The 23,692-nt window shown below is 47.9% G+C and overlaps 2 protein-coding genes across 11 annotated transcripts in view; one reads left to right on the forward strand and one right to left on the reverse strand.

Annotated features, from left to right (window-relative positions):
- Window positions 1–10,309, reverse strand: part of PBX3 (PBX homeobox 3) — a gene marked incomplete at its 3' end in the record, with an annotated part of 113,452 nt that extends 103,143 nt beyond the window's left edge. For all 4 annotated transcript variants that reach the window (XM_082327278.1, XM_082327277.1, XM_082327276.1 and 1 more), the window contains exons 1-2: window positions 9,709–10,309; window positions 8,665–8,738 (exon numbers count right to left, since the gene is read on the reverse strand). In XM_082327278.1, coding sequence (XP_082183404.1) covers window positions 8,665–8,738; window positions 9,709–9,905 — 271 coding nt within the window. In that variant the 5' untranslated portion in view covers window positions 9,906–10,309. The remainder of the gene's footprint in view (window positions 1–8,664; window positions 8,739–9,708) is intronic.
- A 3,804-nt stretch (window positions 10,310–14,113) lies between these two features.
- The window catches only part of MAPKAP1 (MAPK associated protein 1), a 108,390-nt gene continuing 98,811 nt past the window's right edge, over window positions 14,114–23,692 (forward strand). For all 7 annotated transcript variants that reach the window (XM_082327755.1, XM_082327758.1, XM_082327757.1 and 4 more), the window contains exon 1: window positions 14,114–14,223. The gene's annotated coding sequence lies outside the window, so the exon portion shown is untranslated. The remainder of the gene's footprint in view (window positions 14,224–23,692) is intronic.

The following is a 23,692-nucleotide window of genomic DNA, read 5'->3' on the forward strand; positions in this document are numbered from 1 at the left end:
AGGTTTCGGGTTATAAATTCCTGATCGGATTCTTTGGGCAAACTGGTTCAGGAGCGCTGGGGCACTAGGGACAACCAGGGACATGACGCTTTAAATGAAAACCGCGCCACGGCCTCTTTGTTGATGAAGAGCGGGGAGGGTGGACGGAGAGGGCTCGCAGCTCCCGCGGGGGCCGCGGGCAGGGGACGGCGGGCAGGGACCCGCCGCGCACGTGCCGGTCGTCCTGCGCTGACGTGAAAACCCCTGTGGCTTCGGGGAGACCGCGGTGGTTTGTGTCTTATGTGGTTCATGTTAAAAATTTCCCAACAGTGATAGACTTCAGCTGCCAGGATCGGGGAGCCCATGCGCATCTAGCATGAACAGCCCCCGCACGGAGCTCTGGGGCATTTTTTTATCCTTTTTCCTTTCTTTTAAATAACTATTGGGGCTCGTAACAAGCACTGTCACTCTAGCACTACTCCCCTGATTGGCTTTGCGACAACGATCTGTGGAGGAGATGGGCGCACAAACAGCAAACATTCTGCAGGCTCTCAGGCAAAGAGGACTAGAGAGGCTTGGGTCGGTTTTGTTTTGGTTTTATTTTTTGATAAATTGTTGTTCAATTTCCAGAATTACTTCTCGGATATTTTTTAAACAGTATTATAAAAAGAAAACTATCCACAAAACTGTAGTAAAGCAACTCCGAGGCTGAATAAAAGCCACACACAAACACACACACACAAAAAAAACCACCAGGAACATTTGAACTAAATCAGAAACTCTCGTCTTTGAGTCATCCTGGAGCGTCCTAATACTGCAGAGGTCTCAGCACAGTGATCTTACGTATCATATATGCTCTAATAAATAGGTTCAATGAGTTGAGTTAAGGGCAGAGTTTAACTATTAACTCCAAATTTCCTCGCTCTTATGGCTGTAAGTCAATCCCTTAATGTTAGTTGAACACAGTTTCTGGCAGTTGAATAAAATCTACGGTCAATATTACAGCCCTTCCTTCCTAAATGAAGGAAAATACACATGTGATTTACATAAGAAATGATGGGAAATGCTGTGAGTGCATGGGGGTGATAAATGCCCACGGCCCCATCGGCCAGGAATCGGAGCCGACCATTTGACTTCAGCTGGTCGGGCCCTCATTACCGCAATCCCAAAACCAGCAGAACTGGCAAAAATACCTCCACGCAGATACAGTTCTCAGCACGGGAGCCGTTAGCAGTCAGAGAGGTTATAATACAAAGCTGTAAGATATATCTAAAATAATACCACAAAAATCAGATGACACAAAGAATTCTAATACTTTCCTTTTGTTAAGATACAGTAACTGAGAATACAATGAAATTCTTCATGTTCAGTATCTCCCATTAGATCAATTAATATTCAGAGAAAGGCTTTAACATGAAGTTTAAATAATCATAGAAGGAGAAAAAGAACCACCAATGTTCTAGAAGCTTCTCTAGACCTTTCAATCAATTTTATTTATATGCAAAACCAAGAGAAACTCAGAAAAAACAAAGCTCCTCCTGATGCTAAAGCTCTCAATTTACTGACAGGCAAATGGCTTCATGCTGCCACTTAATCTCATTTCTTGCATAATGCCCTCTAATTAGCATATCAAAGTGAATTAATACTTCTAGGGCATTAGCAATGGGAAAATCTGCTCCAGGCTTCACAATAGCAGTTAAGCAAGAGCCAAGAAATCCTCAAAAACACCACAAACCACTTTGCATTGCAAAACTGTTCAATTTATTTATCCTCTCTCTCTAAACACTTTTACCGCACACTGTTTTACTACTGTTCACCAAACAAAATGATAATTGCCAAAGTTACCAGCATCTGTAATGCCTGTTTAGAATCTTAATTTAGATTGTATACTTGAAGATCTCTAGATGCTTTCATTGACCCTTTCATATACAACAGGATATTCTGAAAAATTGTTCTTCTTCTAAAAAAAGCAATCAGGATAATAATATTAAATTCCGTTTTCCGCTTACAATAAATAATTAAAAATTAAATAATATATGAACAAGCCACCTGCTGGACAATAAGGAATGAGAGATTAGCTTTGAATGTTGATGCATGACTTAAGTATAGCAAAAGGTTTTGACCCGTAAACACATGATACAAAACCACCCCCCCTTCCAAGTGATTGATTTGTAGGACGGATGATATTCAGTGATTCATATATTGTTACAAGTTCATATGACTGTGCCACATGCATTGAACTGAGCGTTAACAAAAGAATGTGAAGTAAAATACCTAAAATAGAATAAAATTCAAGTAAGTGCATAATGATTTTTACTATATGGTTTTATGCAAAACATGCTATTTTTATACAATTCTTGAAGCAATAAATACGTTATAGCTGTTACAATCAGATATCAGACCATTTCTTCTTTAAAAAATATTTTCAGAATCTGCTTTCAATCACAGGTCACTTTGCAAAATATAAACTATAATTTATAAACAAGGACTAAAAAACCCTGAAACTTCATTGTCTTAGTGCTCCCCATCAATCTTTAAAAGCAGAAAGAGAACATTAAGGGAAAAAAAAACCCAAACCAGAAAACCCCAACACTAGCACACCCACCCTAAACCCAAGAAGGGAGCTGGAGCACTAACGGAAGGCTAATAACAAAGAGTAGAAGAAAACGCCGGGGTCAGTGGGGTTTTCTACATTTCTGTTTGCAACACGAAGGGGGTGAAAAAAAAATAAGTATAACAAAATAAATTACGATGGATATTTATCCAGTACTTTGAGCCTTCCTAAAGAATGCGCATCACTGAAAAATATATAGAGTTCAAGTACCAGGCTTCATTTCCTTTCATATTTAATTCCCTGTTTACTTCCACTGTAAAGACAGCATTATGGAGGAGCTCTAATGTCCAGCTGAGAAGCACAATTCATCTGTTTGGCTGATGAACTACTCCAACTTTATAAAAGCATGAACTATAAGAGCTGACAGAAACTTTAATAATTTATATTAAATATTGATGTGAATTATTTACTCCATTCATACTTAAAGACATGAATTGCCTACCAGAGAAAAGCAAATGTGACAAAAGGTCAACATGATGGTGAAAAAAGGCAGGCTGTGTCAGGCATGTGTTATCTGAACCATGCTGATCACCTTGATAAGCGAATAGCATTAAACATGACTGCTGAGAAAACAAACAAAGCATTCTTCTCAGGGTGTCAATTCATGGACTACAAACAGCTACATCTAATTCTGCCAATGATACCAGGACGGGAAAACTCCACTCGGGGCTCCGCTGATTTGGACGCACTGCTACACAGATTCAGTATTCATTCCTGCTATTCATAAAAATATTCATCGAACCATCATATATGCACGATGTGCAAGGAATTGAAAAACAGTCTAAAAATTGAGGACAGATACAAACTGGACTCTCTCGCGCTCTACTATATAATTATTAATATAGCCTTCATAGGTATCTAAATATTGCGTTACATTTGTAACAATTTAGTATGTCTAATTCTGCTTATATTTGTCTACGGTAGACTGCAAATATCATTATATTAATGTTTCACACAAATCAATATTTAAATTGAAAAAAGACAGCATAATATCCATATCATCCAACTTTTTCATTGAAAGCTGCAGGAATAGAGCTTGATAAATGTGTTAAATCCTGTAAAAAAAAAAAAAAAAGAGGACTCTTTTGCATTCACTACATGCTATTATAATAATTTATCTCTGAATGCAAAAATTCCTTAACTTACAACAAGCATCCTAAAATACACCACACAGTAACTCATATAATTTAGTATTTTCAGATAAGCAAGCAAACGTGTCAAATTCAAAAATAAAATGAAGGACATGAAAAATAGCTATAAAATAAAATAAATTCCTGCTCCTAGTTAAATTAGTATTGACAAGTAGATCCAAATTTATCCTCTGTGGGGGGGAGGGGGGAGATCTGGAAACACTGATCCTGGTAATCAACATGAAGATTGTTATTTAAATATAGCAAGGAGCACTAACAACGGTAAGGTCTAAAGGTAAGGTGTAGTTACAGGTTCTGTAAGACAAAGTACCATGAATTTCTCTAATGAAAATAATCACCAAAGCCGCCTGTTTTCTTAACCAGAGAAGTACCCTGTTAGAAATCCACTGAAGAAATAGAATTTTGATAATGAATGTCTTTGAAACAGATGACCAAATGACAATCAAGATACTTTATTCAGTTTATTTTTTCCTAGTAGGACATTTATGAAGAAAAGCAATGTCATTGCCATAAGGGCAGTGTAAATGACCTAACATTCTACTGCACGTCATCATTTGTAATACATTTGCTGACAATTAAAAAAAAAAAAAACAACCAACATTCAAAAGTATCACCAACGGTTCAGTGAAAAATCTTGGATACTGAAGCATGAGAAAGGAAACAAAAGCGAAACACTTTGAACTGAAGAAAAGATGTATGCACATAAATACACAATGCTTACTTCCTTAGGTAGTCGGGGTAAATCAAAAATACGTATGTAGCAGCTTGAAAAAAACACCAGGACTGCACACAGATATTTTAAATAGCTAAACCGAATAACAGTAACATCACAGCTGATATTTAGAAAATAGCTAACATACATACACATACATATATATGTATGCTATCAGTGCCATTTCATTGTTCCATTTGGATCCTTTAATGTTTCAACAGGATTGCTAGGATTGTGTATTATTATATGTTATTGCCAGTGGTTGGCACTAAGTGATAGTTTACAAACACTGAAAAGTTGAAATTTGTGTAATGCAAGGGAAGAGTCCTCTGATTCGATTTCTACCTAACCACAGTGAAGAAAGGGGTTAACGTGTTCAAATTCTGCTAGCAGACAAGGCAAAAAGCAAGTCCTCCTCAAACGAGTTACCGACCAGGCGGTTTACAGATTTTGCAGCATATTGACAAGGGGCGTTCCTAAAAGAGTTGGGCCATTTTCATCAATAAGGAGCGTTGCAGCAAGTAAGGGCACGATACAGCCCTTTAATCATCGGAATGGCATCGTATGGCTATTTACAGTTGTAGCAATAAAAATAAAGGTTTTAGCTTACATGGCGAACAACAAGAAATTAACCCCGTGGTTAACATCACTATTTGTCCGGTTTTCGTATCTTTTTTTTCCCCCCCCATTCTTTAAAACAAAACTCTGCACGAGGGGAGAACGTTCTTAATGAACATTTTCCTCCTCTCTCTTTAGACATAAAAAATAGTTCAACCAGCCCAACCAGCCAAGCAGGCCTTTCTCTTCCCCTGCGGACACCTCCTGCAGTCGAGAAGTTCATTAAGTTTTATGATCTTCCCAAGTCAGTCCTGCTTATAAGCCTCACAAAGGCCACAAATCTGGCAAACCATCATGTATGCCATTAGGCTTTACTAGTAAATGAATGCTATTTAGGGTTTGTGGTGACAGTAAATTAGGGTTTGGTTGGCAGCTATCATTGTTTCTGTTGGACTTACGGAAATAAATAAATAAAGGTATACACGTACGCACATACGCACATGCATTCAGACATCTTTATAAACGTGTGTTCCTATCCATACGAACGATTTTTAAAGACAAAAAACCAAACCATCCATCAACACAATCCAGGACCTAATAATACGTCGTTCCATTGGGAAATAACTGCAATTCCCTAACCATTTTAAGACTGTAAGAATTAATATATTTTCATTTCTATCTCCATGAGAATAACCAGTACCTCAGGTATAGCAACATCCTAATGGAGGCTTAATCAAATTACAAATCTGAAGGATTTTCAGTCGGTAAAAAAGAGCTATTAAAAAAAACAGAGGCGCAGATCAGTTTTTGATTCCTACTGGTAGGCGCATCAGGAGACAGACTGTGACACAGGTATGCAACAGATGTGAGAGCGCGTCAGGAACGCAACTTTAACACTTCCAAGCGACGCCTCAGAGAACGGGTAAAAGACAGCAAAATAGAGTCCGTGGGCTCTCACTTGCTTATCTTCATATTTTATTGGAGGGGCTTCAGTAGAACTTTGGGTATCATTTTTCTTTGAACTAATTAAAGAAATAAGTGGCAGTTTCTTTATGAAAACCATGCTACCTTGTGGTTGCCTCTAAGAATGCACATATCTATTAATACCTGGAAAGCTCTTAAATGTATTATGCAGCACTTTTAAAAATGTTAAAATGTTAAAAAAGAAACGTCAAGGCTAAATTCAGTAAGCTCAGTGATTTGCTTTGTACATGGTAAATACCTCACGGGGTGGGGTGGGGGGAATCTTGAGCTCCTAACCCTAAGCGAGACAGAGAGAGAGGCTTTTAAAATGTGATGCATTCATTAACCCTTTGCGGGAAAGGGACAGAGTTGCTCTACCTAAACTGAGGATTCCTCTACGTGTTCTCTCACAACCAGTCTCACGAAGTCCTCGCTGACTGTACTGCAAACTACTAAAATATAAAAAATTACATAATTCAATATAAAAATGACTTAAATATTGCATTACTTATTTCAGAACAGACATGACTGCAATTACGCTTTATGTATAGGCTACAGTCTCCCTCCTCATCTCTCGTCCTCCCCTCAGAAGCAGGTAGCGATAAAGCCATCACGGCAATTCCCACTGCCAACACCAAGGCAAACTTTGGTTCTGATTAAAAAGAACAAAGTACCGGCGCGTGACCCAGCTGCAGGCAGATTTAAGCACTCGGACCACAAGACAATGCAGAGTACCGGGACACACACACACACACACAACACCTCTGCTTTAATTGCGTCTCAGACCGTTCACCCTTCCAGTTCAGAACTGAGCCGTTTCCGACGAAAACAGCCTACAGAAAATAGGCTAGAATTTATTTTCACGTTTTCTTTGCTTTAGGACGCTAACTAAAGCCTACACGGACTCAACTGGGAGACCCCGAGTGAAGGTCCCCCTCCGGGAACAGTTTTTGGTGGGGGTGTGGATTCATCTCCATCAATCACCCGGTGCATTAATCCTGTCCCTCCTGTGCTGCCGGGGCTGGCAGGATCTTGCCTTTGGGCAGGCGGACGCCTCCACTCTTTGTTGGTTCTCAGCGATTTCACAAAAGGGAGAACTTGCAAACTTGGCTCGACTACTCGCAGCACAAAGGCAGGATCCCAACTTACAAGGTACCACTGAAACACCCCGAAACGTTTCAGACCACGAAGTCTCGTCAGGTTCCCTCTCACCTCCGAGACGGCGCTGGCCTCACCGAACACCCTCTGCCAGTAATCCCCGCTGCTGAAAGGACTTGGGTTTTTCTTCGCAGCTCACCTCTGACATGTGGTTGACTATACTTTCCTTTCAAAACAGTGAGGCTAAGCCCTCTGCAAATAAAGTGATCACAGGACCTACGCCTGCCTCCGTAATTGAAATCTGCCTCCCGCAAAATGTCTGAACATCGGGGGCAGGTTGCTTGGCCGGCTCCGGAGCAGGACAGGCAAAAAGTTTAGGGAAAGGCAGAAAACCAACGCGGGGCAAAGAAGGACGGAAAGGGGTTACGAGCCGATCGAGGCAAATCGTAGGCAGGTGGGGAGGGAGGGCAGAAGGGGGATCGTTCCCCTTATCCCGGGTAATATAACGCAATATAAAGCAGAATCAATCTTAATATTCACAACACAGTCAATACCCTAGTGCTTAGCTGTCAGCAGAAACTGAAGTGGATCCCCGGTAGCGAAGAAACCCTTGGACATAAAGCACCATAATTCACTGAGAACTGTGCACTTTTAGGCTTCTCAGCTGAGATTTGCAATGATTTCACGTTTGTTGTTTTCGTCTGTAGCCTTTATTTTTTCAGTGTGCAATTAAGGGGAGAGTGATCGAGTATCAAATCTAGCTAAAAGGCCAGCCAATGCATGCATTTATTTTTAAAGCCAGATCATAATAAATGTTCTTATTCTCGTAATACAAAGCAGAACACTTTGCAAATTTTCTTCTTAAAAAAAAAACCAACTCTGTGAATTCAGTGATGTGAAAAAATTGCAAAAAAAAACCCCTAAAATGCCTCTAAAAAAACGGCAGCGTTTACTAGTGTCGCACTAATGTAGGGGAGAAAAAATATTTTTTGTACTTTGGAGGTGAAAATTTTTGGCATTTGAAACATCACCGCCCAAGAGCAACTCGAGCGTCGCTGCGCTCCAGGCAAATCTGGGGTCAAAGCATCCGTCGCTGCCGTTCCTCGGGGTCCCTGGAAGCCGCCTTCCCCTGCTCGCTGACGGGGGCTCAGCTCCGCTCTCCCCGCACCGGGGCAGCGCGCACCCTCGGAAAGTTTACGGTCCCTGCTGCGTGCTACGCATCCCGGGGAGGCAAAAAATGAGGTAACGCAGATCTGACAAGTGTTTTGCAAAGTGTCCCGGCGGTTACAAAAGGCAGCCCGGGCGCTGGCGGGGCACCCCCGCAGCTCTGAGGGGAGCGGCGGGGGATTCTCCGCCGCGCCATTTCACAGAGAGCCGGGCTGAGCGGGCCGGGCCGGGCCGGCGGCCTCCCGCCGCTCGGCGGGGCGGGACCCCAGCGGGCAGCGCGGCCGGCGGTCACCCGCCACCCCGCTCCGGCGGCGTGAGGGGCGGCAGAGGGACGGCGCCGTCCCCGCCGGCGGGCAGCGGCGTGTGGAAAAGGAAGGAGGGATCAAGATGGCTGCGGCGGCGGCGGCGCGGGCGGCCCTTACCTGTTTTCTCCTTGATCTCGCAGAGGACACTGAACAAGGCGGGTTTCATCCTGTGGCAGTTCAGTGCGTGTTTCCTGAAAGAGAGGAGAGTACAAGCGGTTAACGCCGTGTTTTAGCAACATGGCGCCTTCTACGAGAAGGATCCCCGTCTCCTCGTAGCCCCCCTTCCCTCCCCGCTAGCCCCGCGGCCCGGCGCCGGGAGCCACCGTACGGTGGCTCCCGGCGCCGGGCCGCGGGGCTAGCGGGGGGGGGCCGCGGGGCCGGCTACCGTCTTCCCCCCCCCCCCCCATTCCCTCTGACTTTTATACCGAATTATCTTTGTGCAAATGCCGCCCGACCGAGGGGTATAAATCACCCCCGCCCCCCTTGTCCCCGGTACGATCCGTCCTGCGATATTACAACTGATTTATTAAGGAGATTGGAGCGGGGAGGGGGACTTCCAGAGTTAACATTGTTTTTGTATTTACTGTGATTTAAAACAGCCAGGATTGGGTCGTGTCCCCGTCCCCCCCCCCCCCCCCCCTCGTTCCCCCCCCCCCGCCTTTGCAGCAATATCTTGTCAGGTTTGTAATTCATCTGCCGCCGCTTCGGGGGCAGGGAGGCAAGAAAAGGAAAGAAAGGGAAAAAGTTGCACTCGTAGGGAGAGCGCGGAGCCGCCCGACGGACGGACGGACGGACGGACGGACGGACAGCGGCTCGGAGGCCGGGTCCGCCGGACAGCGTCCAGCGGGGACGGGCAGGGATGAGCCACAGCCTCCCGCGCACCGCAGCGACGGCGTAAGCGTCGCATACTTATGTATTTATTATATAGATATATTTTTAGAGAACAAAAAAAAAAAATCATTAAATAGCAACTTTGGCTCTGCCTCGGCTGCTTGCAATTTCTCCTACGGCACCAAGAAGTTGCTCTTAATTGTGAGACTCCGGGTCTCCGCAGAGGAGCAGGAAGGAGAGAAACAAAAACCACACACACACACAAAAAAAAAAAAAAAAAAAAGAAAAAAAAAAAGAGAAAAAGACAAGGTTTAATTAGACGAAACCAACTTTGCTTGTGCCTCATCCAGGCTTTGGTCAGTGATGGTCATGATCTGATGGAGGATGTCGCCGATGTCCTGCTTCCTGCCGTCGCCGTCTGCCCCTTCGTGTCCGTGGGGAGGAGGCAGGGCCATGCCCCCCTGCACCGAGTGCCCGGCCAGGTTGACGCCGGCCAGCGTCTGCAGCATCCTGGACTGGTCGTCCATGCTCCGGCCGCGGCCCGGGCCGCGCCGGCGGCGGGGGAGCGCGGGGCGGGGAGCGGGGCGCCGGCAGCGCCTGGCTCCGCGGGCAGTCTCAGTTCCCGGCGCCCGGCTCCGATCGTGCACGCACACGCCGAGAAAAAGGGAGAAAAAAGGAAAAGCAGCAGCCGAACAAAACAACGACAACAACGAAAAAAAATCAGTATTTGTGTTTGACCGGATCTCAGCTGTTTATTCCACTCTCTTCTCCTTCCCAGTGCAGTAAATCACTCTCTTCTCTAGTTACGATCTTCTTTCATCATCATCATATTTGTGGCTCGGGTGAATGAGTTGGTGAGGTTTCTTTGCAGTTTTCTTTTCCTGGTACAATCTTCCTCCAAAGCTTTTTTTTTTTTTTTAAATTTTTTTTTCCTTTTTTATTTTTATTGTTGCTTTTTATGTCTTTCCCCACTTGTCCAAAAATCTTCTTTGCAAAAAGGCAAAATTAAAAAAAAAAAAAAATACAAAATCAAAAAAACTCGCTTTCAAATCCTCAAGAAGTTAGGAGGGTGGCAAACAGCAAAAACCACAACAAACCAGGCGAACACCCCCACCCCCAAATTGCAACATAAAAAAAGCCAAGAAAACACAATCAGAGAGGGGAAAAAAAAAAAAATTAATCGCCCGCCCCCCCCAAAAATAACAAATGATCCCAAGTCTGTGCAACGGGGGTAAAGCAGCAGCAATCAAAAGTTTGAACTTGTGCAAAGAAAAGAGCGGAAATAACGGGGAAAGAACTGTAAAAAAATTAATTACACACTCTCTGCAAAGCAATGTGCAAAAATATCGGCCCGCCGGAATTTATGAGCCCCGCCGCCCGGCGCCCGTGTGTGCTTTATGTTGTTTGATGGCCGCTGGGGTGAGGGATTGACAGCCTGCCAACGCCACTCACTCACCGCGGACGTGTCAGCCTGTGAGGAGCGGAGCGGCCGCGGCGAGAGGGACGCGGAGCCCGCCGCGCCCCGCCCCGCCCCGCCCCTCCCGCGGGACGCCGCGCCGCCCCGCCCCGCGCCCCGCCCCGCCCCGGCCCTCCCCGCCGGGCGGGGCCGCCGCCGCCCCCGCCCCCGCCCGGGGCCGCCCGCCTCGCGGGTCCGGCTGCGCGGGGTCGGCCTCCCGCCGGGCCGAGCGGCGGCGGCGGCGGCGGCGGCGGCGGCGGCGGCGGCGGCGGCGGCGGCGCTCCCCGGGGCGGGGAGGGGGGCGGTGGCCTCGGCCGGGAGCGGCGGGCGCGGCGGCCAATCGCAGCGCGCGGGGGCGGGCGCCGGCGGCGGTGCTGGCCACTCAGCGCGCGCGGGGCGGTGCCGCGCCCGCCTGCCCCCGGGCAGGCCCCGCCCCCCGGCTGAGAAACTTCTGATTGGGCTGTTCGAACAGTCACGTGGCCGGGGCGACGGCGGCGACGGCCACGCCCCTTCCGTTGCTATGGTAACCCCCGGGCTGAGGCCTCGCGTTTCCCTCAGCGCCGCCGCCGCGCTGCCGGCCGGGCGGGCGGGCGGGCGGTGTGGCCGGGCGGTCTGGTCGCCCCGCCGGCCCCGGCCCGGGAGCAGCCCCCGGGGCCGGCCCGCCGCGCCCGGGTGCCGGCGGGAGGCTGGCCTCGCCCCGGGCCGGGAGCTTCGGCCGTGCGGTGGGGACGGGGCGCGGGAGGGAGAGGCCCCGGGCTCGGGCGGAGGGGGACCGTCCGTTGCCGGCCGTGCCCTGCGCCTCTTCCGCGCGGAGCAGCCCTGTCAGGGGCCGGGAGCCTTCCCTGCGGATCCGCTGGCCGGGAAGCTGTGCTCCGAGGGCGCGCTCCGGCCGCCCGCCTGGTGGTTCAGCTCTTGGCATACGTGCACAGACTGCCGAGAGCGGGAAGAGGAAAAAAATGTGCATCAAGAGTAATTAAGACTTCATTCTATAAAGGGGTCATCTTTAGATCATTGCCCCCTCCTTCCCCCCCAAATTTTTCTTATGCAGAGCTCCTGCAAATACATAAGGGAAGTTACTTTAATGCTGATCAATTTTCTTCACGTTTTGAGTAGTGTGTAACAAAACTATTGCTACAGAGACCCCCTCAAGGAAGGGAAAACCACCTGTGGCACGGCGATAAAGAGCCACAGTAGCAATTAAAATGATATTTAATTTGTTGGATGTACTTTGTCTGTGATGGACAGTTTCAGTTGAAAGACGTCGTGTCCAAACTAAAATCTCATCCTCGTCTCTGACATTTCATGGATGTATGGCTGACAACTCTGACCCAGCGTGGCTAAAACAGAGCTCTTCATCTTTCTTGGCTTCCGCTTGCCTCTGCTCTCAATCACGGTTGACATCACCGTCATCGTACCTTCACTCAGGACTGTAACTTGGATGTCATCTGTTTGATTTGGAACCCTTAACCACGTCTCACAGGGGTTACGTTTAGTGCTGTGGATTACTGCTGGTTAACATAACTACGCTGTTACTGTCCCTCCAAGCAATTAGCATGTTCATTTAAATTCTAATTATCTTCCATCTTGATTACTGTACCATTTTCTGGCCTGAGCAAACATGCTCGTAGTCAGCTTTATTAAGAACACTACTTCAAAGATCTTTTTTATTACTGTTATTTTGGCTATTTCACAGATCAGTTTGCATTTGTCCCCCGAGGGCGAGGTTTCCCAGGCGAGATGAGCAGTTCCGATCGCTACCTGGTGCTGGAGCAAGCGGGATGGTGCTCCCCCGCTTCCCTCCCCATGCCAGCTCTGGTTCTCCTCTCACCCCGTGGTGACCCAGTTTGCCTCGCCAAATCAGCAGAAAGCTGCTCTTCTGGGTTACTTTTTCTGCTGGTTTATCAGGCTGAGCCAAGTAATTCCAGCGTGAGAGGGCTGCTGGAGAGCGGCTCTCTGCTGCGCCTCCTGCTTATGGCCTCCCGCTACCCCCGATCTGCCGTTTGCTAGAGCAGCTCCGGCCCTGCCTTCGCTCGGCCACCGGCGCCGGCCGTTGGTATCTGCTCTTTACACTACCAAACATGCTCTCCACGCAGGTGCCCCCGGCAGCACACTGCGCAGGGCTCTTCGCTATCCTGTAATGGCTGCTTTTTGTTGATGTTTGCTGAGGGATTAACCAATATTGTTATTGCTCTCTACAGCACCTGACAGGAGGCTGGAGCCAGTCTCTTCTCCCCAGGAACAAGCAATGGGACGAGAGGGAACGGCCTCAAGCTGCGCCAGGGCAGGTTTAGGTTGGATATTAGGAAATACTTCTTCCCCCAAAGGGCTGTCAGGCCCTGGCCCAGGCTGCCCGGGGCAGGGGCTGAGTCCCCATCCCTGGAGGGATTTAAAAGCCGGGGAGATGTGGTGCTTGGGGACATGGGTTAGTGGTGGGCTTGGCAGTGCTGGGCTAATGGTTGAACTCGATGATCTTAAGGGTCTTTTCCAACCTAAGCGATTCTGTGATTGCATGATCGTCTCGTTATTCCGCAGCGGACCGCGGAGGCAGACTGCGCCAGCAAGTCTGGAAGGGACGACACAAACGCAGGGCCAAGAGGCCACGGACGCCCGAAGGAGACCGAGTCCTGGCGGTGCCCGGTGCCGCCTGCGGTCGCGGGTGCGTGGAGGCTGGGGGCGAACGGGCGGCGGGGGCGGCCGCGCTCCCCTGCTCGGGGCGGGCAGCGCCGGGAGGCGAAACCTGGGTGAGGCGGAGCGCGGCCGGGCCCCGCGGGCCGCTCCTCGCCGTTCCGGGCGCTGCCGGCGGGGTTCGCTACCTTCTTTGCAACAGGTACCTTCGCTTAGGGCGCCCCGTCCGTGCCGTAACAGCAGGAAACAAAGACAAACCGCAGGGTCTCGCACGGGAGCAGCCGGGCGGGTCTGGACGTGCACCCGCTGCGCGGGAGCGGGCACCCGGTTCTTTATTCGCCGTGAGCAGCGCGGCGGAGGCGCAACCGCGACTCCGCTTCACTAAAAACTCACCGAGGTGCCCGCAGAGCCGTTACCGGGCTCTCCCCTCCCGCAGCGTCTGCTGCGAACGGCGCGGCCCCGGCGGCACCGCACGGCCCCCGCCCCCGGCACGGCCGCCCTCCCCGCCCCGCCCCGCCCCGCCCCGCTCCGGTGCCGGTGCCAGGCCCCCGCCGGCAGCGCCGCCGCTCGGGACCCGCCGCGCCCCCCGCGCATGCGCACGGCCGTGGCGTCACTTCCGGGGGCGGTGCTTCCGGGTCGCGGCGCGGCCCAGCGCTCCCCGTTCGGCGGCGTCCTCCGGCCCCGGAAGCGGCGGCCCCGGCCCGCCGGCGGGGGAGGCGGCGGCGCCCGGCCCGGCCCCGCGGAGCGGCGCGGCGGCGAAGCCCGTAAGTGCGGAGGCGTGCGGGGTCCGCGCCCCGGCGGGTGTCGCCGAGGGGCGGCGCGGGGCCCGGCTGCGGGGCGCCCGCCCGGTACCGGCCGGCAGCGCGGCCGGCGGCTCTGCTGCGGCCTCCCGCTGGGCGACCGCGGCGGCGCCGCTCCGTGCTGTACCCCCTCGCTTATTGCTTCCCGCAACAGCCCGCGGTAAACCCGCGGGGCGAGGCGTCAGCCCCCGCAGCGTCCCGGGGCGCCCGGGGGCCAAAGCAGCCGAGGCTTCCCCGGCGCCCGCCGCCAGCCCGGCCCGGTGCCGCGGGGGCTGCGGCCGCCGCTCTCCCGAGCGCGGTCGGGTGCGCTGCAGCCCTCGGCTGCGGCCGGGGCGGCCCAGAGCGGCGCCGGCGGGGAGGCGCGGGGCGGAACGCGCAGCCGGAGGCCGGGAGCGGGGCGCTGCGGGCGCCCCGGGGGCTGCGCTGGGAACGCCCCGGCCGCGCTCGGGGGCCGGCGGCTCGGGGCTCTCCTGGCCCGGTGCCGCCGCTTGCCCGCAGCGCCGGTCCCGCACTTGGTGACTTCGTCCCCGGCCGCTTTGCAGCCTGCGGGTTCTTGCTGCGGCTGCCCGGGGGCTGCGCCATGAGCGCTTCGGGCTGGGCTGTCCTCTGGCCTTCGGCGTGCGCGGCGGGAGGTGCTCGGCGCCGGCATCCTCCCCGCCGGAGCTCCCGCTGGCCTGCCCCTCCTCCAGGAGGGACCAGGACGAGAGTTGATCTCGGTGTCGGTGGAAGGATAGCGGTCGCCTGAACGAGAAATGCTAGGGCCAAGCTCTAGCTTTCTACATTTTCTGAGTACGTTCTACCTGATTTTAGGTTTCAGGGGATTATCCAGTAAATGCGAGGTTGGGAATTAAACTCTCTCAGTTATTTTTTCAGAATCAGAGCAAATCTGTTCACGGACACCTTTTTGGGTTAGACTTAAAATAATTGAGATCATTGTCTACATATAGACTTGTACAGAAATAACTGAAGTGGTGAATCAGAACCAATTTAGTACATTTCTTTCTCAGTCCTGTTTCAGGTCTTTCTGATTACACCCCTTCAGCATCCGTTTATTGGTTTAACTGTTTCACCCAGTTGCAACAAATAACGAATTTGTCTAACAGCGGAGTTCTGACGTAGATTTCCCTTTTGATCAGCAAAGGCCTCGGCAGGTGAAGCAGCTTGGCAGAACGGTCTGTCTTGTGCATTCTGTAGCACAAATTTTCCCAAACTTCCCAAGTTGTCAGCACGAGAAACAGACCCCTGTACTGAAAGGCGAGTTATCTTAACAAACGGGACAGCAAATAAAGAGGATGCACGTCGCACCCCCCGCCAGCAGCGCAGCCCGGCGTAGGACCAGCAGGTCACCTGTGCGGCAGCTCTCTTTGACCCCGTGCTTCCAAGAGGACGGGTGGCACTGGCTGAGCTCGGGCTTTCCTCCGTTCTTCCCTTTTGACCCCGGGGAGGGGCAGGCTGGGAGCTTTGGGGCGCAGGGGTGCGGAAGCAGAAATGCGGCGGCGCTGGCCCTGGCAGCACACAGAATGCTATCGCAGGGGCACCGGTACCACAGACTGATGGTATTGCTGGCATCCCGGTGGTTCGTGGGTGCGATGCTGCCTCGTGTTTGAGGTGTGCCTTGCAGCGAGTTCGCCGCCTCAGCTTTTGCTAGCAGCAGTTCTCCATTTGTCAGAAGTGACCAAGTGAGGGCTTTTCTTTGGACAGTACCTCTACCAAAGACCCCAGGATGTGTTTTAATATTAATTGTGTGTCTGTCTGCTGAGAAGCTTTATTAAACTGTGATATCTAGCTACTCATTGTCTGTAAGCTCAGTTTCTTCTACAAGACAGTGCAAGGGTAATCCCTACCTTGTTTCCTTATTGCTTGAGAAGTATTGTGTCTAAATCAGTTATTCTGAAAGCAAAACAAAGCTCCTTGATTATGTTTTGCGTGCTCTTGAAGGAGACAGACCAAAAATCTGTCAAGACAAAAATTAAAAGCCAGAGGAAAGGGAGATTAATCTGTGGTTAAAGAAATGTGAATCTGTCCAGTTGCATTTGACGTAGAGTCCCAAAGGGGCTTGAAGTCTCAGGAGTTTTTTAAGTAGGTATTATCCTCGTGAGCATTTGTGAAGTCAGAAGAAGCTTGCACCCTGTTAGATTATAAAAAAATAAGATTGTGATCATCCTTTTTATGCAATAAAAATATTTTCATGCAATCAGAAGTGGAATGGCAACAAACTGGAAAAAATGACAAACACAAACCTGTTTGTTTTGGTATATTCTTCTGTTTAATACACAAATGCTGGATGAACCCAACTGCACCTCAGTGTCGAGGACCAGCACACGTTTGTGGCGCTTTGCAGCGCTGCGCGGAGGCTGTTGGGAAGGTCCCGTGGGCTGGCCCTCGCTCCGGCGCGTCTCCGGGCGGCGTCCTGCGTCCACCCAGAGCGAGCTCTTTAAGGCTGTGGGCCTTCATGGGATTAAAACGCCTTTCAGTCCAGTTTGGCTCCAGCACAGCCAGGCAGGCTTTACGAAGCAGCCGTGCGGGTGAAATACAGGCAATTTATGAATAATGCCGTACTTCCATGCTCACTTGCTAATTGTGGTATAGACGTAACTAGTGAGCCTTGCTCAGGAAAACACAACCAACGTGGCATCTCTCTCAATATTATATAGGCAAAAAAAGGTAAAATGTTGAAGCTTTCTGGGTGGTTTTTTTTTGTTTTTTGTTTTTTTTTTTTTTTAAAGATTGAGGTTTGTATAGGTGTTTGTAAAATTTAGGGTGTTTTTTTAGGCTCTTGAATACCACAATGAGAAGAGCCAAAATAGAAGTTCTAGTCTAATATTTGAGCAGTCTGAGCCTACGCTTTTATCCTCCTCTTTGCAAGTAGGTATTTTATTTGTCCATCTTAGGAACGTTAAAGCTTAGCGAATTGTCTTTAAAGTATTTTAGGCATATGAGTGAAAAATCGTGGTTCCATGTGAAAGTGCAGTGCCGTTGTTGAAAGTACTCTTTTCTGGCTTTCTGTGCAAGCCGAAGTACAGTCGGCTTCACCCGCTCGCGGACAGTGGCTGCTCTTCCCCCTTTCTGGAAAAGTGTTCATCAGGACTAAAAATAAAATGGGTATTGTAATGCGTTATTTAAAAGGTACTATGGTTTTGTTTTGTTACTTTAAAATTGGCAGTTAAGCCTTAACAATGAACTCAAATACTCGTATTTTTTTCTGGTCAGTAAATTCTCCTGAACACATGCTGTGAAATTAGGCAGTAGGGATTCCGGTGCGGTGGGTCATCGCAGTACGACGCTGGAGATGTAACGTGCGTGTCAGGTAGCGCTTGCTAGCCGATATGAAAAAATAAGCATAATCATAGACATTAAAAATTAAGCAAAGTGTTTGCACATATTTAGATTAGGCAAAAACCAGGCAAGATGCCGCTTTTCTAAACTGCTTCTATCCAAACCATTCAGTACAGTATCAGAATGAAAAATGACAACACTTTGTCATCTGTTCAAATTGATATTGCACTCTTTGCAGTGACAGCTGAAAAGGCCCACAGGTGCCATATAAAGAGGTGACCATGTTGTCATATTTCATTTAGGCATCCCTCTGCAAAGCCATAATTACCTAATTAGGTTGTTAATTAGGAGATTAGCATTTCACTATATTGATAGAATGCTCTTTGCAGGCATGAGTCTAGATACAGATTTGTCTGCCCTAATTTATAATCTCTGCATTTTTTTATACTTATTTATTTGCTTAAAATCTTGATGCAAGATAGCTCAGGTTAGCTGAGAATCAACTTGTTTACCATTAAGTGAAGATTTGACAAGATCAGGAAACAAAGAGAGGAGAGCATACAGTTTCCATACATACTGCAATATTCTCTCCCTGCTTCCCTAAAGCTCGATAATTAAAATATCGGAGTTGGTATAATTTGCATCCTGATTGGTATGACAACAAAAATGCAGCCAAATTGCAAGCAGTTTATAAACATAGAAATACATAGCTAATGCCAGATTGATTTACAGGTTTGAAAACTAACAAATAATTTGTTGGAAGTTGTGGGTAATGCAGTGTTTTCTCATCATAACTTTCAAATTCCACTTTCACTTGTGGAAGGGCGCCTCTTTAAATGACTTTAAATGATTATTTGCTTTTTAATGATAGGACCCAAAGCATGAGTGACAGCTTCTCTAGATAAGTATTCATTCTTAAATGCACTTGAGCTTTTGTTGAAACATAGACTTGAATTTTCATATATTGCGGTTCACTTTCCTTTATCCTGCGTGCACAGGAGTCTGTCTGGCATTCGAGGGGTTTGATTATTTGTACTGCTGCAAATGTAGATAACCAGAACCATTTCTTTTGCAATTGCAGACAGAAGTTAACTGTGAAATTATTTCATAAACCTGAATCATAAATTTTGAAGTATGTTTGCACCGTCCTATTCCAGCTTATATGATGTGGGGGAGGAAAAAAATCAATTTTTTATCCTAATCTGCCCATTTTCTTCATTAGTTTTTAAGATCGCTTTAAAGAGCTGCAGTCAGAGAGGTGTTTAGGTCTGGTGACTACGGGAGCCCTTGAGCAGTAAGATGACCTGTAATGTTATATAGTTCTTCCAGCCTGCTGTATTTTGACATTATTAGTAATTGGTTTAGGTCCAGGTTGCACCTTCCAGAAGCTGCATCTTTGTTTGGAATACTTTTGTTTACCTTGAATAGGGCTTTAATTATTTATTACTTCCTTAAGGAAGACAGTCAATTTAAACATATTTTCTTAAAAAAAAAAAAAAAAAAGGCTACAGCTTTGCAGAATAGGAGAGAGAAAATTTTTTTTCCTGCTTCTCACTTTTTACTTTTTTAATTTAGAGAGCAAAATAACCTTGCAGGAATTGGCTTAAGAGTTTTGTGGAGAATTTACAGCTGCTTTTAGCTATTTGAACTGAAGGATTCTTAAAATTGTTCCATTAAAATTGGTAGAATTCCAAGGTTGTAGCTCTTTCCTGTAGCAAAACATTTTTAGTTGCTTACAGCTTTCTCCGATTTTTATCATTTATTCTAGCTTATTTAGAGGTCTATGAGCAAATTTCCATGTGTGCTGTGTGATATAGTTTGAAGCATGAAAGGCATAAATATCAACATTTTCTGAGAGGAAAATATTTCTTGTATTTGACCACTTGTAGCACGTCATGAAAAGGTGGCGTTAGCTTGCAATTTTAGGAACAGTTGTCCTTAAGTGGAAGATGAGCCAGTGGTCACCAGACTGTGGTCGGCGGAGCTGTAGGTTTTTAGCCTGACGTCTGTGAACTCCTTACAGGGACTGGTGCGGTGCACGGGAACGTGCCTGTTGTCGTGAGTTTCGCTTTACCAAGCGAAGTCCACAGTTCGGCCAGAAAATGTTCGAGGAGGCTGCGGGCGAGACGGGGGAGCAGAGCGGGGCTGGGGTGCAGTGGAAGGGGGGCTCGGGGGCCCTGCCCCGCTGCCGGCAGGCGCGACCGTGAAAGGTGGCCGGCCTCGGCTGCCGGCCTGTGGCGTAGTGACCAGCCGCCTCGCCGGGCAGTAACGGGGAGGGATTTTGTCAAATTCAACCGTGTATATTTAACACAAACCAGAAAATTCAATCCAAAATAACTGCGTTTTCCCAAAAGTAAGTTAGCCTGCACTCGGTGCTTTTGATGCTCAAGGTCAAACGCGTTCCTCTGAAGGCGGCGGTAGGAGCAGGTTGGCACGTGGTTGCAGTCCCACAAGTCAGCGTGGTCCCGCACCGGAGCGGCACGATGCTTCCGGCTGCGCCTGCTGCTGTCTGCGCTGGTACCTGGTGGGTTCGTAGGAGGGACGGGAAGGATGGCAATCGCAGGAGGTGTGTGTTTAGCTTGTCCTTTCCCCTTACCTCACACTTGCTTTCGTATCTCGTTGACGCTTGATGTAGGACAACATGTGAATTTAGATCAGACTGGTGTTTGGGGTTTGTATGGGGTTTTTGGGGGGGAAAGAGGAAAGTGAGAAAATCTTCCTTTTATTTAAATAAATACAGTAGATCAGGCAAGCAGGCGGGTCACGAGAACACTAAATACATTCATGAAGTTGCCTCCCCAAATTCAGATGTGTTCATCTGTGTGTTTAAGGTGTAGCCTGTGTAACTACATATCCTCTTTTCAAGACCTTTCCGTCACCTACTGGGAGATGAATAATTTGTTAGAGCGCTCTGCATTACTTATTGTATGCCGTATTATGAATGAGGTTGATCTGCATAACAGCCTTGCTTCACTTGCTGTGAAAGTCTACAGATGCCATAAATATAGCAGTGGGTTACTGGAAGAGGAATACTTCTGATAAAAATAGTAGACTGAGATCCAGCTGTCTGATTTTGCTGCGACGTTCCTGCGAAACCTGGCAAGTCGCTCAGCCTCTTGATGGTGCAATTTTACATCTCTGAGGATGTTCTGTGACTGCACAAGACGAATGGGGCTGTGCTCCCCATGTCTTCGGGGCACTTCGGTAATACGGTATGAGACCAAGGAGAAGGGGAGAGAGGGCGTTCATGTCCAGGGTGTTGATGAGATAATACGCAGAAAGTGAGGCAGATGAATAATAAAGATCAAGAAGAAAGTGAAGGGCTGATTCAGCTCTCTCCACCTGTGTGATGAATCATGGAAGGTGTTTGCCAATAAGTAGTATATCATCATAAGACTAACCTGTATATCATGTCATACATAAATACTGTTAAGGTTGCATAGGTTTCACATTGCTGTCTTCATTTTTAGTGTTCGCATAGAGTACGCTTGACAGCTGCCTGCAAAGTATTTTATTTAATAGTAGAACAACTTTTATACAGTGCGAGTATTAAAAGAACATTTATTTTTTGTTTATGATTGAAGAATGTATAACTTGCTGATGCTCAGAAGGTCCCTGAGTTCCGTTAAATTGAGCTGCTACGTGTGGATGTGGGTATAAGGCATGCAGCAGGGGCGGTGTGCTGGCAGATCTCAGTAGATCGAGAAATTGGTCCCGTATCCGTAATTTTGCTGAACCTGATGACGTGGAGGCTTAAAGGTACTCGTGTAAAGGGTTGCAAAACTGAACTTCGCTTCTCTGAATTCTTTTACGTCATTGGAGGTCAGGGTCCCTCAGACCAGGGCTGTGCCATCTAACTGCCTTTTGCCTTCATCAAAAGGAGGAACCAGTTAGAATTGTGCAGGTAGCAACTATTAAAACATGGCATAAAAATCTGAACTGAATGTTGGGGTCTGAACTTTTTTCCTGATTTTTTGGGGAGAGGGTGTTAACTGTTCATTGAATTTCCAGTTAATATTAATTTATTGAGAAATTAGTTTTAATGTATCCTTTTGAAAATTCTGAAGAGGATGAGGAAAAAATGCGTTTGTATTAAACTTTGGAGTTTGAAATAGAATTTCTGGCCATTTTTCAGTGTGTTTGTTTACGGGAAAAGTGATTGCGTATGTAAAATTGTAAAGAAGCTTGGGTAATTTAGCACACGGACTGTTAATAGCATGAAGTCGGGGTGCAGAGTATAAAGGTAAAATTCTCGCATCTGCTGTTACATGTTGTTAACTCCCTTAGCAGACATTAAATCATTTCAAGTACAATAATAGTGTGGGAGGTAAATTAACTAACCATTAACAATCTTATAAATACACAATTAACATGCCAACATTTATATGACACATTGATGGGGCAGCAGTAATTTTTGATTGGGAGTTTGCAGACCTTTTAGAAGCCTAAGGCGGTTGCTTATTTAAACAAGTTCTTACTGCTTGCAGGTAAGCATGGCCTTTGCTAATAAGCGGTGTGTAAACAATTAAATTTGAAGAACATTCTCAGTGCACTTTTTAAAATATCCGTACGCTGTATACTTAGTTGTGTCTGTATTCTCCAAGTCTGACGATATCAGTCACACTGTTAGGGCTTAAAGGCCTTTAACACGTAAATTACAGCCAGGAGACGGTTGCCTTGCGGTAGGATATTTGCCTTGTGGCCTCGCACTTTGAGGACAATGAGAAACTCTTCAGGGAGAGCAGGCCTACTTTCTGTAATGGAAATAGTCAGAAAGTAAAAAATAGAACGTGGAGTCACAGCGTTGCTGCGGTGGGCAGGGACCTCTGGAGCTCTCGCCCAGCCTCCCAGCTCCGAGCAGGGCCAGGGAACGCGGGTTGCTCAGGGCCTTATCCAGCTGGGGTTTGAAAATCTCCAAGGATACTGATGGAGCGTATTTAGCTAATAGCATAATTTATTAAAATGTATGGTAGGGGCAGTGTATTAATAACAAGCAGCATGTCAGTTTTATTTCTCTGCCATTCTTTTATTGAATTCCTTCTTGCTGCTGGGTCTGTTTAATATAATACTTTTGAATTTGTCTACGTTTTTTTTAGAGCAGGAAGGACACAGTCTCTCAGAAAAAAAAAGGCAATATTTGTGGCCAAGGGAGCAAAAAAAGCCTAAAATTATGAAGGATGTAAATCTCTATTTATTGAATGTTCTAATTAGCAGATGGTGATGTTTGGTGGTAGGGATGGTGGTTTTGCAATTTACAATACACCTTCAAAATTTTGCTTTTGTTATGATTAGATGAGCGTCCAAATAAAGTATTACTTTTGCCTCCAACTATTTAAATGCAGAAGCTGCGTTGTGGGGCTCTATGTGTTAATACACCTTTCCCCTTGGAAGAATGCAGGGGAAATGATGAAATCTGTTTGGTCCTGGAACACGCCTGTCTGATGCTTGCTTTCCTTCACTTTCTTCTCTTAAAATCTGCCAGGAAAAGGCCAGCTGCCGTTACCAGATTTTCATGGGGTACGGCTTTGTGTGATTTAAAATTGTTTCTTTTCCTTTGGTATTTTCTTCTTGCTGACAGAAGTTTTGCAAACGCAAGGATAGAGGTTTTTTTGTTGTTTCTATGTTCAAAATACTAAATAAACACACTGTCCTGGTTTAAGCCCAGCCGGCAACTAAGCACCCCCAGCCACTCGCTCGCTCCCCCCCGTGGGATGGGGGAGAGAGTCGGAAGGGTAAAAGTGAGAAAACTCATGGGCTGAGATAAAGACAGTTTAGTAGGTGAGGCAAAAGCCGTGCACGCAAGCAAAGCAAACCAAGGAATCCATTCCCTCCTTCCCATGGGCAGGCAGGTGCTCAGCCATCCCCAGGAAAGCAGGGCTCCATCACGCGTAACGGTGACTTGGGAAGGCAAATGCCATCGCTCCAAACGTCCCCCCCCTTTCTTCTTCTTCCCCCAGCTTTACACGCCGAGCATGACGCCATAGGGTGTGGGACAACCCTGGGGGCAGCTGTCCCGACCGTGTCCCCTCCCAGCACCTTGTGCCCCCAGCCTGCTCGCTGCTGGGGTGAGTGAGGAGCAGAGAAGGCCTTGACTCACTGTCAGCACTGCTCAGCAATAACTAACACATCCCTGTGTTATCAACACTCTTTCCAGCAC

The sequence above is a fragment of the Platalea leucorodia genome (genome assembly GCF_965183815.1).
Source record: "Platalea leucorodia genome assembly, chromosome: 15".
NCBI lineage: Eukaryota > Metazoa > Chordata > Aves > Pelecaniformes > Threskiornithidae > Platalea > Platalea leucorodia.